The sequence below is a fragment of the Bidens hawaiensis genome, unplaced genomic scaffold, assembly GCF_021521415.1.
Source record: "Bidens hawaiensis isolate Kalapana, Puna unplaced genomic scaffold, B.hawaiensis_p1.1 tig00020515_1, whole genome shotgun sequence".
NCBI classification, from domain to species: Eukaryota; Viridiplantae; Streptophyta; class Magnoliopsida; order Asterales; family Asteraceae; genus Bidens; species Bidens hawaiensis.
The window spans coordinates 103,442-115,684 of record NW_027493134.1 but is presented as its reverse complement, the minus strand read 5'-3'; the positions used below and the strand labels follow the sequence as shown (position 1 = coordinate 115,684).

Genomic DNA, 12,243 nt, shown 5'->3' with positions numbered 1-12,243 from the left:
TCATTGCAGATTAGGTAAATAAATAGGAAATTTAAACGATGAAGTGAAAACGAACCATCACAATCGACAATAAAAGATGAAGCAAAAGATTGAATCTATGAGGCTCTTTTCCATCTGCCTCCGCCAAAAGTTAATGATGACTAGGAGCTCTACAATTCAAAAGTTAAAAACCATTACGAAATCAACACGCACAAAGATAAGAATCTCAATTCCATATTAAAACTAATTATCTTGCCAAACATCTTATTTAAATTATAAAATTAATATAATATGAATAGATTAGTTGAATAAAAATTTAAGAGTTACAAATAATGTAAAACAAAGAAACTAAAATAATAAGAAAACAAATCATCATGAAATTGAATTGCAGGATTTAGGGTTCGTACTATCAATCAAACGAATACAAAACAATTATTGTATTTTTGAAATAGACGGAAGTAACCTGCATCTGTCGAAGGTGGATTATAAGAACTGAGCAAACGTGATTCGGAGATCTCTGTTTATACGAATTTGGTAATGGAACCAATCAGTTTCGCATTGAATCCCATCCATCCAATAAGAAATCGAACAGACTCTGGCATTTAAGGACTTTCATTATTGATTATTATTACACCATGATATTGATTGTTTGCCGGAGATACACGTAACGTCCCTGAAGATGAACTCTGAAGTCGCCGGCGATAACCTATATTTACTTTAGCGGCGTCTCCCCCAAATAGGCTTAAGTAACACATAGATATAGATTTAATAAAAACGAAAAATCTAAAACTAGTTTTTAATTAAAGTTTGAATATGGTGATACACAATTAAAGTTAATAAAAAATATAAACATAAATATAATTTTTTTCTCTCTTCTAAAAACATATATAAAAAATGTTAAAAAATAGCAAAACAATTATTTTTCTATTTTTTGATGTTTTGTATTAAATGTAATGGAGTTCTATTTATAAGTGAAGTGAGCTAGAGTTGTTTCAATTGTATTAAATTGGTTAAAATACTTAATGGGTCATGAATACCATTTAAAACTTGTAATTGGTCATAAAAATTAAATTGTAACATACAATTTATATTCAAACACATTTATTATCATCATAAAGAATTTTGACCAAGATTTAAATGTAGTAGGAATGTATTTTTCTTCATCTTTTAAAACCAACTAAGTAAAAAAAATGTGACATAATTAAATAATAATAATAATAAAATGTACTTTGGTTATACGTAAGTAATGTTATCTATGCGACATTTGAATAAAGTATATATATATGTATATATATATTAGTAATGGTTAATATATTTAAATAACTTTAGGAAAAACTATTACATATGAAATATGTAACATATGAATGTATTTATAACTAAATGGATTACCTCGACTAATAAAACGGATTAGTTTTCAAAATATATTTACTCTTTAGTCCTTGAACTTTGAGGTGCAATCTATATGAAATAGAATATATATAACTTGGATATTTTTATATTTTACCCGCACAGTTTGCAAATTGCTTTATCTTTAAAACATTGACTTTCGTTAATTGCGCAAAATGAATTGAAAGCAACAAATGATAACCGTAAATCCTCGGGATTCAATACGAATAGAAAATGAAGGTATGATAAACGACGAACAAGAGTACATTAAAATGAAAAACCAGGTCGGTTTAACGAACACAATACTAACTCAAAAATGACGAATGTCACTTGAAGTGAAACTTAAGAATCTTTTAATAATATATATATATTTATAAACAAAAACCGAAAATTTGAAATGGGTCGGGTTTTCAGATTTGAAAAGTAACGAATGTTACACTTAGGCAATTCCGGTTGGAGAGTAGCATCAATCCCATACTAGGAGCAAAACCTATCAAATTCAGATTGGTTTAACTTTGAAAATTGAGTGGCCATATCACCCTTTGAACCCATGATCAGAATATCAAAAGGAAGGAATGGCTGTTATTTTCTTAAGAAAAAGAACAAAAGAAACAGTCGACTGGAAAGTTATGATAGAAGGAAAGAGGAGGCAAACTGTCACACCCCAACCTAAGGCAGAAATGTCGGGGCATGATCCGATTGCTCACAGCTCGAAGATACTATCATATATAAAATGTGACAATATCTAATTAATTATTTTCTTCAAATAATACACACATTATCCAATTATAACAAGCAATTTACAAATATGAATATAAGCTCAAATAATGTTTATCTTGATTATATCCTAAGGTCTTGTCTACGTGTCCAAACCTCAATCTTCAATACAAGCAACCTGCATATGCGTATAAAATGCATTTTTGTCAACATAAAGTTGAGTGAGAATATCACCAGTTTTGACACAACAATATAAATAAGCATAACGTGATAAGTGCGGTAAATAAATCAAACCATAAACAAGTATGTAGACCGTTGCCAAGCGAATCGGGCGTTGGTCACCAGCATGAACACCCGCTATATGATTGATTGAATAGTAATCCCAATATACGATTGATTGAATGGTAACAAAAGTAAGCAAGTAGCACGTATGTTTGATTAAATCACTCACAATAACACGTATGCATTTGTTTGAATATATATAGTATGAAATACGGATACGTACGCATATGTCCCTAAAATGTTTAGAAAAGTTGTAAAATAGCGGAATGATAAACTCACCTTAGATTAATGAATAATGAATATAAATATGAATAAGCGAGCTAACGAATAAGCGAGTCGTCCACTACATGTCAAACGATATAAATGATTCAGAATATGAGAATTTAGGATATGATAATATAAATAAAAACGAACTCGTTGCCACTGGAATCAATCCAAACGGACGTTTAGAACTCAAGTTATGTTAAATTTAAGATTTAAGCGAGCTGGTACTGATCAGAATCCGAACAGCGAGTCGGAAGTAGGGTTTTGGTCAGTAGCCTTAAATCACGTTACGAGAATAAAAGTCTTCTGGGCCGAACGTTGAATCCGACCAGAAGTATGAGAAAACGGATAGTCAAACTTGTTGACTGTTTTACCCTTTATCGGGTTTTAAATGAATTGACCTGTCAACACCCTTCAACCACCGAAATTGATTGAAGGTTATTGACTAGGGAATATGTATGAAAGATTTTACAGTTTACAACTTACCCGAAAAGTGAAAGGATCAACAGAAACGATGAGTCAAAGGTTCATACGTATGCAAAGTCAACCGGTTATGAACGTATCTTCAACCAATAAGCAAAAACCGAAGAGTTTGAGGAGGGTCAGAGGAGGGTGACGGCTGAGAGTAGTGTTTTAGGGTTTAGGGATGATTTGTGGTAGAGAAATAATGATATGTTTATATAGGATACACTAAATCGATCTAAACATGGTAACTTACTCGTTTAAGAACCGAATGGGCCTTTAATGATTAAATCAATGTTATAAGCTGTAAATTTCGTTCTTAATCAAGGGGTTATGTATATGGACATGTATTTTAGTTATATTAGTTTTCTTGGAGCTTAATTCACCCGATTTATGCCTAAAATAAGTGATTTGCATGCTAAAAACGAATTAGGAAACAAAATAATCAATTAATAACAAAATCGAACCAATTAATAATAAAAATTCGTTTTTAATTTTTAAAGTAAGAAAATGGACATGTTATAATATTATATAACTTATCTTGGGGCATAAGTTTCGAGATTTGGGTCAAAAATAGTCCCCGTACTTTATAAATGCGAATTTTAGCCGTTTTAACTGATTTTAAGGGTTTTTAAGAACTATTTGGCATAAATGAAAGTTATGAAATTATAAAATAAGTTAAACCAAGTTAAATACCAATAAATAAAAGTTTTAAATAGTTCGAAAGATCAAAATTACGTTCCCGAATCGGTTTAAACTTAAACGAATACAAATACGAAAAATCCGAGATGTTACACAAACAAGAAGGGATTATGATAAAACATGGCGGTTTTTCTTGAGAAGTTATAAGGCAATTTTTTGAAATTCAAATACCTAAAGGACAAGACAAGTGGAAGGCCAGGATGAAAAAAGGGCCAGCTGTAACGTCAGGGTGCATAATGATCAGGCGCAAAGGTCAAAATCAATCAGAAATGACGGATGCAGTCGTCATATTAGCACATCACAATAATGACTAACAGTTTCTCAAAAGAAGCTTCAAGCTCTTACCCTTAGAATATAGCAGGAAGTTTTAAACTCACGAGCTTCTAGCTTCAAAACAAAAGAAACATAACGAAATCACAAAACAAATAATATAGCATACGATAGGTCAACGCAATAAGCTCCTAGCTTCAAGCCCTAAGCTTCAACACCAAAAGCTCCAGGTCACAGACTTCTAGCTTCCGGACCATACGTTATAAATATTTTCTAGCTTAAGGACTTCAATACATAAGTCCAAAACAGCAAAATGGGTATATGCATTGGTTTATGAAGAGGCATGCTGCTAAGCCCAAAAGCATTAAACGCCAGGGGGGGGGGGGGCAAAATCATCCAGAAAAAGAAGAAGAATTGAGTCACAAACATTCGTCATTACAATCCAAATACTTATGACTAGGGGGCTGATGACATGGGTATCCCTACCCACAAGCTAAAGAAGCTTAAGAATAAATGAACAACAAATACAAGCTTATAAGTCAGGAAAGCTTAGGAACAAGAAAGCAATAAACATAAGCTTCCAGACGGGAAGCTTGACACTTGCATAGCAAGGTTCCTAAGTTGACCAGGAAGCTCCTGCTACAGAGCGTAAGACACATCATCACATATGCACAATCATCCTTGAATGTCATGCATTTTATAGTATGAAACCTGCAACCCAGAAGGTGGGATCAATCTTTTACAAACGAGGACTTGTAGACCTCTCATTATACAAGTGGATACTTTCCTTCGTATTCCTCAAATGAACAAATTCAGGTAAACAATTTTCAGATCAAGACAGTAGGAAAAAAGAAAAAAAAAGAAAACATGCCCTGTATGTATGTTTTGAAAATTAAAAAAAAAAAGTAGAAATAGTATATGTTTTGTATGAATTTCTATTTTAATAAGATATTAATCAATGATATAAAATTAGACTTTAAAACAGGGAAAAAAAAACTTGGAATTCCAGTCCAATGACAAGTTCTGGTTTAACTGGCTCACTTATTTGCCACATAGACGGTCGGTCCAGATAGAAAATGGTTAACATGTTTAACCGGACTGGTTTCATGCCATGATTCACGATCCAACTGGTCTGGCACGGTGTTAACCCGACATGAAAACCCGATCCAGAAGACAAATACAGCTAAAGCGCATTTGAGATTACACTATTGAAATGTGAACTTTTATAAACAACGGAAACACCAACCACACCACGGTCAAAAGGTGTATAAAGAGAAATGAAAAGAAATGAAAAATAAAAATACGGGATGTGGATTTGGTCATTATCCTTCCGCAATCAGTAACCTCCTCACTCTGCTCAGCGGCCAATCCTTGTCTACTTCCGTTCCATGTGAAATCAATTACAAGCACATCCAACCCATTTGTCAAACACTGCGTCAAGCTTCGCAACAGCTCTTCTTATCGCCATTCTCATGGCTCTGTTATCCTTGTCGGCACCACTCCCATCAGGTATCTATTCCTAATCCTAAACCCACTTCGTTTTTACTTTAATAATCTGGGTTTAAAATTATTTTGTGTTCGCCCTAAAAAGTTTGATTTTGAGGGTGTTTGGCCTGGCTTTTATTTTTTAGCTTATGCTTATATTTTAAAGTAGCTTATAGCTTATTTTCTACTATTTGATAATCTCTTTTTAAGTATTTGGATTAGCTTATATTCTACAAGTTGATAATAAGTTGTTAAATCTACCATTTTTTAATTTGTTATAGTAATAAGTTACTTCAATGATTATTAATCCACTATCATTTGAGAGCAAATGATAACTTATACCCTTACACAAATAAACTTCTTCAAATAAGCTAAAAAACCATATCCAAATAAGCTTATTCAAATTAGCTTATATAAGCTTACAAGCATAAGCTTAAAAAGCTAAACCAAACACCAAGTTAAGCTTATTTTGTAAAAAAAGCTATAAGCATAGTTAAAAAAGCTAGGCCAAACACCGCTTTTATTATTTTACAATACTCAAAATGCTATAAAATAATCTTTCTGCCCCTAAGAACCAAAGTTTACCTGCCTATTTATTGTAATCGTTTTAGTTTAGAAATGAAATTATATTATTTAGGGGTGGCGAATGTGACCCATGGGTTGAATGGATTGTAATAAAATGTATATAATGGGTCAAACTAAAAACAGAAAATGATTGAATCGGGTCAAAACAAGTTGACATTTATTGAGGGTTTTTTCTTTTTTTCTTTTTTTTATGGAACGAGAAAAACGTAGGAAATGTTTTAGTTTTTTTTTTATTTTTTTAGTTTTTGATTTATATTTCGAGATATGATTTTTTAATTATTTTTTTTGAATATTTTAGTGAGTGTTTCTGAAATCTCAACCCATTTTGACCCATTCCAAAAACCCCTCATTAAAAAATTCAAAAAAAATAATTAAAAAATCATAACTCGAAATATAAATCAAAAAATAAAAAAGTAAAAAAACTAAAAAGTTTCCTCCGTTTTTCTCGTTCCATAAAAAAAAAACTCAAGAAATGTCAACCCATTTTGACCCGTTTCAATCATTTTCTTTTTTTAGTTTGACCCATTCTGATCCATTATATACATTTTAGTTTGATCCATTATTACAACCCGTGGGTCACATTTGCCACCCCTATTATTTGAAAAGGAAATGCTATAATTTCAGGAAATTCTCAGGAAATTCATATAATTCTCTTAAAATTAGGTGAACAGTTTTATTTTATTTTGAGTAATTTAAGTGTTTTAAGTTGTTGTATATTGTTTATTAAGGTTTTGGGGATATACTCTGCTCATAGGTATTGGATTATATAAATGTTTTAGGGTATACTCTTTGTAAAATTTTAATTAACTATACTGTAATCCCCAACCCGTCCCACGGGCCCTGTCTGAGTTATGAGCTGTCCAACCCATTAGACAGACCCGAGTCTCCCAACACGTTAGACACTTTGAGCTGGGAGCTGCCCAACCCGTCAGACAGTCTGAGCTATTAGCTATCCAACCCGTCTAGTGGACTGAACTGCCTACCCTGTATGCCTGGTTGAACCATAGTTATCGAACTTTGTTTTTTCGGTCGTATCCCGTAGGTTTATATTAACCTGGATCATGTTTGTAAAATAGGGAAATGCTTAACTTTCAAGAGTCTAAGGAGGAGAAGGCGACTAGAATAGATTGTTTACTTCTACATGAGAAAGCTGAGGTTCCAGAAGAGTTGGTAGAAAGCGGTATTCATATAGTTCGTGTTAATTCATTGGTGATGAAGAAACTTTGTGGAGTGCAATCTACCGAATCCATTGATGCAGTTTCTCTAGTGAAGATCCCTTCAACTTTCCAGAATCTAGATGATGACCACCATCAACATTTTTCAAAATGGTTCCCTTCTGCTTTTCGAATTCTCATTCTTGATGGAATTCAGGTTATTTTCAATATTGTAGCCATATGTTAGTAGCATTTTTGTGTTGTACAAATGGGTCGTTTTGTGTCAAACTAGTTAACATAAATATTTAACTAAAATGAAACAGGTCAGCTAATCTGAAGTTTATTCATTTGAGATAAATTTTATAGTCATGGTTAAATTATTAATTAGTTATAAACTTATTAGAATGGACAAAAAAATGTGTATGTGGATTGCTTGACCCTACCGGATTTTTTTGACCCGTCTGAAGAAGCTACATCTTTGGTTGTGTTAAACCCTCTTAAACAGGTCGATGACCTGTCTGTTTTCAATTTATCTTGTGCTGTTCAAATGGGTCGATTTGGATTTCCTTAATTTCCTAACGTTTCAAATGGCTTAACATAAAATAATTAAATAAAATTGAAATGAGTCGAATCGGTAGTCTGATGCGTATTCATTTTCACAAAACCTCATAGATTGCTTTTACTTTTGTCAGACTACTACTGTACTGCTTTTAAGTTTCCTAAACATGTTTAGCATATCAAATCATCTATAAACTTAAAAAATGGGGGGAGGGGAAGAAATGTGTACATGGGTTTCTGTCATTCTGTACAATTCATTTTGTGGTGTTCAAATGGGCCAAATTTGGTTTTGTTTAATTTCTACGGGTCAAACGGGTTAACAAAATAATCAAGTAAAAGATAAAGGTAGTCAAATGGGTAACCTGAAGTGTATTCATTTGCATAAAGCATCATAAACAGCTTTTTCTTGAAGAGTCAAGACAATTACCGTAACGATATGAAAATTTCTAATCCTGTTTAAAATATTGTTAATTTATAAACTTATTATCGTTTCTGTATTCTTTGCTACTGATTTTTGTGCCAATTTGCTTACAAATATTGTTTTAGTAACAGGACCCTGGTAATCTTGGCACCTTATTAAGATCAGCCGTTGCCTTCGGATGGGTTGTTAACCATATCTCAACATTTCAATAAATAGTATTTTAATCTATTTTTTATATTAAAAAAAGTTATTAATTGACCGTTGATTGGTGATAGGATGGCGCTTTTCTACTCCCGGGATGTTGTGATCCATTCAACGAGAAAGCACTTAGAGCTAGTCGTGGTGCATCATTTCAGCTCCCTATGGTTTCTGGCCGATGGTCTCATTTGCAATCTTTTGTTGACGTGCTTAAAATGAAAATACTTGCGGGTGATCCAGGGACGAAAGATGGGCCTGTTTCTTATCTCACATGTGAACTTGCTCGTTCGTTGGTGGATACAAAATTGTGTCTTGTTTTGGGTAGTGAAGGGGGTGGGATCTCTGAAAACGCTCGTAACGCGTGTGAGTTAGTGAGTATTAGAATGGGTGGGGAGTTTGAGTCGTTAAATGTTTCTGTAGCTGGTGGCATTTTCTTGTTTATTTTACAACCTCAAAACAAAGAAGCTTGTTAAATAAAAAAAAGACTTTATTATTTTAGCTTAAAACATTTAAAGACTCTTTATTGTGTGTGTGTGTATATATATATATATAGGAGAAGTATAGTTTGAAAATCATCTTGAGTTGAGAAAACCTGTGAAAACGCTATATAATATCGTTTTTTTTTGTTACATGTAATATATGCTGTTACATTTAATACAAAATATCGAAAACATAAAAAAAAATGTTTTGCTATTTTTTTTTACCTTTTTTAGTAATTTTTATATATGTTTTCAAGAGAGAGAAAATGTAAATAAACTTTAACATTTTTTATTAACTTTAATTGTGGACCACAAGATTTAATATTTAATTAAAAATATATGGTTGAGAATAAGTTTCTAGAGTTTTTACAACTCAAGTGGGTTTTTATTCTAACAGAACCCTATATATATATATATATATATATATATATATATATTAAAAACTAAAATTTGGCTATCTCAATAAATCCACTATTTATGGATTGTACTCATATTTAAGTTTATTATATAAACAAACACTATGATGGTAGAGTATACTTATATTTAAGCTCCACTTCTCTTTTTGATCACGGTACATATTAGAAAAATATCGAAACCTTTGCCCGTGGTGATGAGTTTGGCCTACACTTCACTCACAACAACCAATGCCGCCTCCGTTGTTTGCACAACGGATGGCAGTCTCCGGAAGCGAGACACAGACGGTGGATATGGCACCGTCGATGACAGCCCTATTCAACAAAATTTTGTTGCTATGCTACATCTCTTAGCCTGTCTTCTCTTTGTATGAAGAACCCTAGCCCTAACATGCGAACCAAGAAGTCGATGTTCTATTCTTGGGTTTCAAGAAGCCGATGAAGGTTCAAGGAAGCGATTCACCATATGGATCTGTAAGCTAATTATCATCATTAACAACAATTTCAGTTTGTTTATTTTAGTTTGGCTTTAATTTCAGTTTGATCATAATGTCATTGACAGTGATGACGATGCATCTACACTTCATTTAATCTGCAAAGTTTCGGTTAGGTTTACCATATTATATTACTTACATACAAATTGAACATCTGTAAGTTGATTATTAAGTCTGTATGTTATCCAGCTTTTATTTATTTTATTTTTTAATTTTTTTTAAGTAGCTCAATTGACTATGATTTATTGGTTGTTTTGTTGAGATCTCTAGACCTGTAGCAACATGATTAGTGACAGACCTGTGGAAGACAACTTCTTATTAAAACGAAGCCTAGAGAAGTTATCAAACCTGGTACAAGAAAATTAAAACCCTTTTCTTCAATGTTGTTATTTACTCTTTTACTTTTGAGGTTAAAGAGTTCGATGATTAAATTTTTTGTATTAATTTCGGTGTTGTTAATATATAGATCAATTCATATAACATACAAGTTTGGTGAAAATAGGTAACTTTGATTATATTGCTTATCTACCGAATTGGGTAGGCGACACATCTTTGAGTAAGGAAAAAAAAAGCATTCTATCTACATAATATTGATACATTCTATCATAGATAACAATTGTACCTTACTTTTGCGGGTGCATTTTGGTATGTCAGTAGTTCATAGGTTTATTGTTAGTCTTGTCTGTAATAAACATGTGTTTGGTTTATGTTTTTGTGTTTGACGGATTGGATATAGACGAACTTGTGGGTTAAGCGAAGTTACTTAACTTCGCCTATTATATAACAGGCGAAGATATGTAGTATATAAACATATCTTCGGCCTAGGGTTTAGAAGGTGGTTAGTTCTGATAGCCATGAACTTGTGAAAGTGCTTTGCAGTGTATTGAAAGATACTGGGTTGTTATTCAATACAAGTAATAGTTGTGTTTAACCTTTGTGTTCTATTGTTCTTGTTTACAGTAATACTGGTAATCAATCACTTAGGGAATTCCGTATCCTTAGAGTTTGCACCCTTAGAGTTTGTGACATCTTATCTTGTGATCCATTCAAGAGACCTACATTTGGTATCAGAGCGTTAAGCTCTTAATTGTGTGGTTCGGGAGTATCACACGGGATTTTTCACCAGTTTTACGTTCACAAAATACTCAAATATTCATTCCATAGCCTACCTTCACCCATAAAACATCGCTACAAAACCCTACACTAAAAAATACAACCAAAAAAAATACGAGTTAGGGTAACTTCACTTACACTGAAGTTGTCGCTATGGTTTTCCATAGACCAGGCGAAGATACGAGTTAGGCTAACTTCACTTACACTGAGACTCAGGCAATGTTATAAACTGTTTAAATTTTAAAATTAATAAACATCACTTAAATATAAGAATGACTTCTACTAATATATCAGATCTGGTTAAAATGGAAGTAGAGTCAGGTTCCGCAACTAAAGCTCCAAATTTATTGAGAGGAACTAATTTTATCCAACGAAAAGAAAGATTCGAACAATACATTATGTGGCAAGATGCCAAAATATGGGTATGTATTGAAGAACGTTACATACCGCCCACTGCCACTTTCGAAGGAAGGGAACAAATCAAGAAATACGGTATGATGGAAGAAGATGAAAAGGAAATGTATGAAGCAGAAGATAAAGATTTAGCTGCTATAACCATGGCGTTGCCTCAAGAAATTCTCCACACGTTCAAAAAATATAAGACAACACTTGATATGTGGGATGCATCGAAAAGTAGATATGAGGGGAATGTTTCAATAAGGAATTGAAAGAATAAATTGCTAAAAACTTAGTTTTCTATGTTCAAGTACATGAAAAATGAGACATTGGATGACATTATCACTCGTTACTACCATCTCATGACTGAACTTAATAATTTTGACATCAAGTTGGTAGAGATAGAGATAGTTGAAAAACTTTTGGATGCACTTCCACCATAGTGGGAAATGTACACTGTGATGATCAGAGATAAGGATTTCGAGAAGTTTAAGTTGGAAGATATTGTTAACAAAATTAGAGGGTACGAGATGAACATGAAGAGAATGGGAACAATTACTGATCAGGTTCATGATTCTTCAATGTATGGGGCCAAAGTGTCTTCAAGTTCTAACTCTGGGTCTGTAGCATCCTACACGGGTAGTGATGTAAGTGAGCATAGAAGTCCGCAAGTAGTGTTGACCTAAGATGGGGATATCTGTTTTGTGGCTGGAGGAGTCACTCCTACCAAAAGTAAAGCAATCTCCAATGGCTCATCTAGTAGTCCACAAAGTGTAAACTACTCTTCTATGCCAATGAGTGTGAATTCGGCTAAACAACAATTCGCACTGTATGCATCTTTCATAGCATCTTATGAGAACTACGTTAAGGGAAAAAATCGTAGAT

General features: G+C 32.9%; 1 protein-coding gene across 1 annotated transcript; it reads left to right on the top strand.

Moving 5' to 3' along the window:
- The first annotated feature begins 5,481 nt into the window (after positions 1-5,481).
- On the top strand, positions 5,482-8,936 carry LOC143560939 (uncharacterized). The gene is made up of 4 exons (XM_077049125.1): positions 5,482-5,571; positions 7,209-7,503; positions 8,397-8,447; positions 8,541-8,936. Exons 2-4 carry the CDS (start codon positions 7,213-7,215, stop codon positions 8,934-8,936), a joined length of 738 nt encoding a protein of 245 aa, XP_076905240.1. The 5' UTR covers positions 5,482-5,571; positions 7,209-7,212.
- Positions 8,937-12,243: the final 3,307 nt, after the last annotated feature.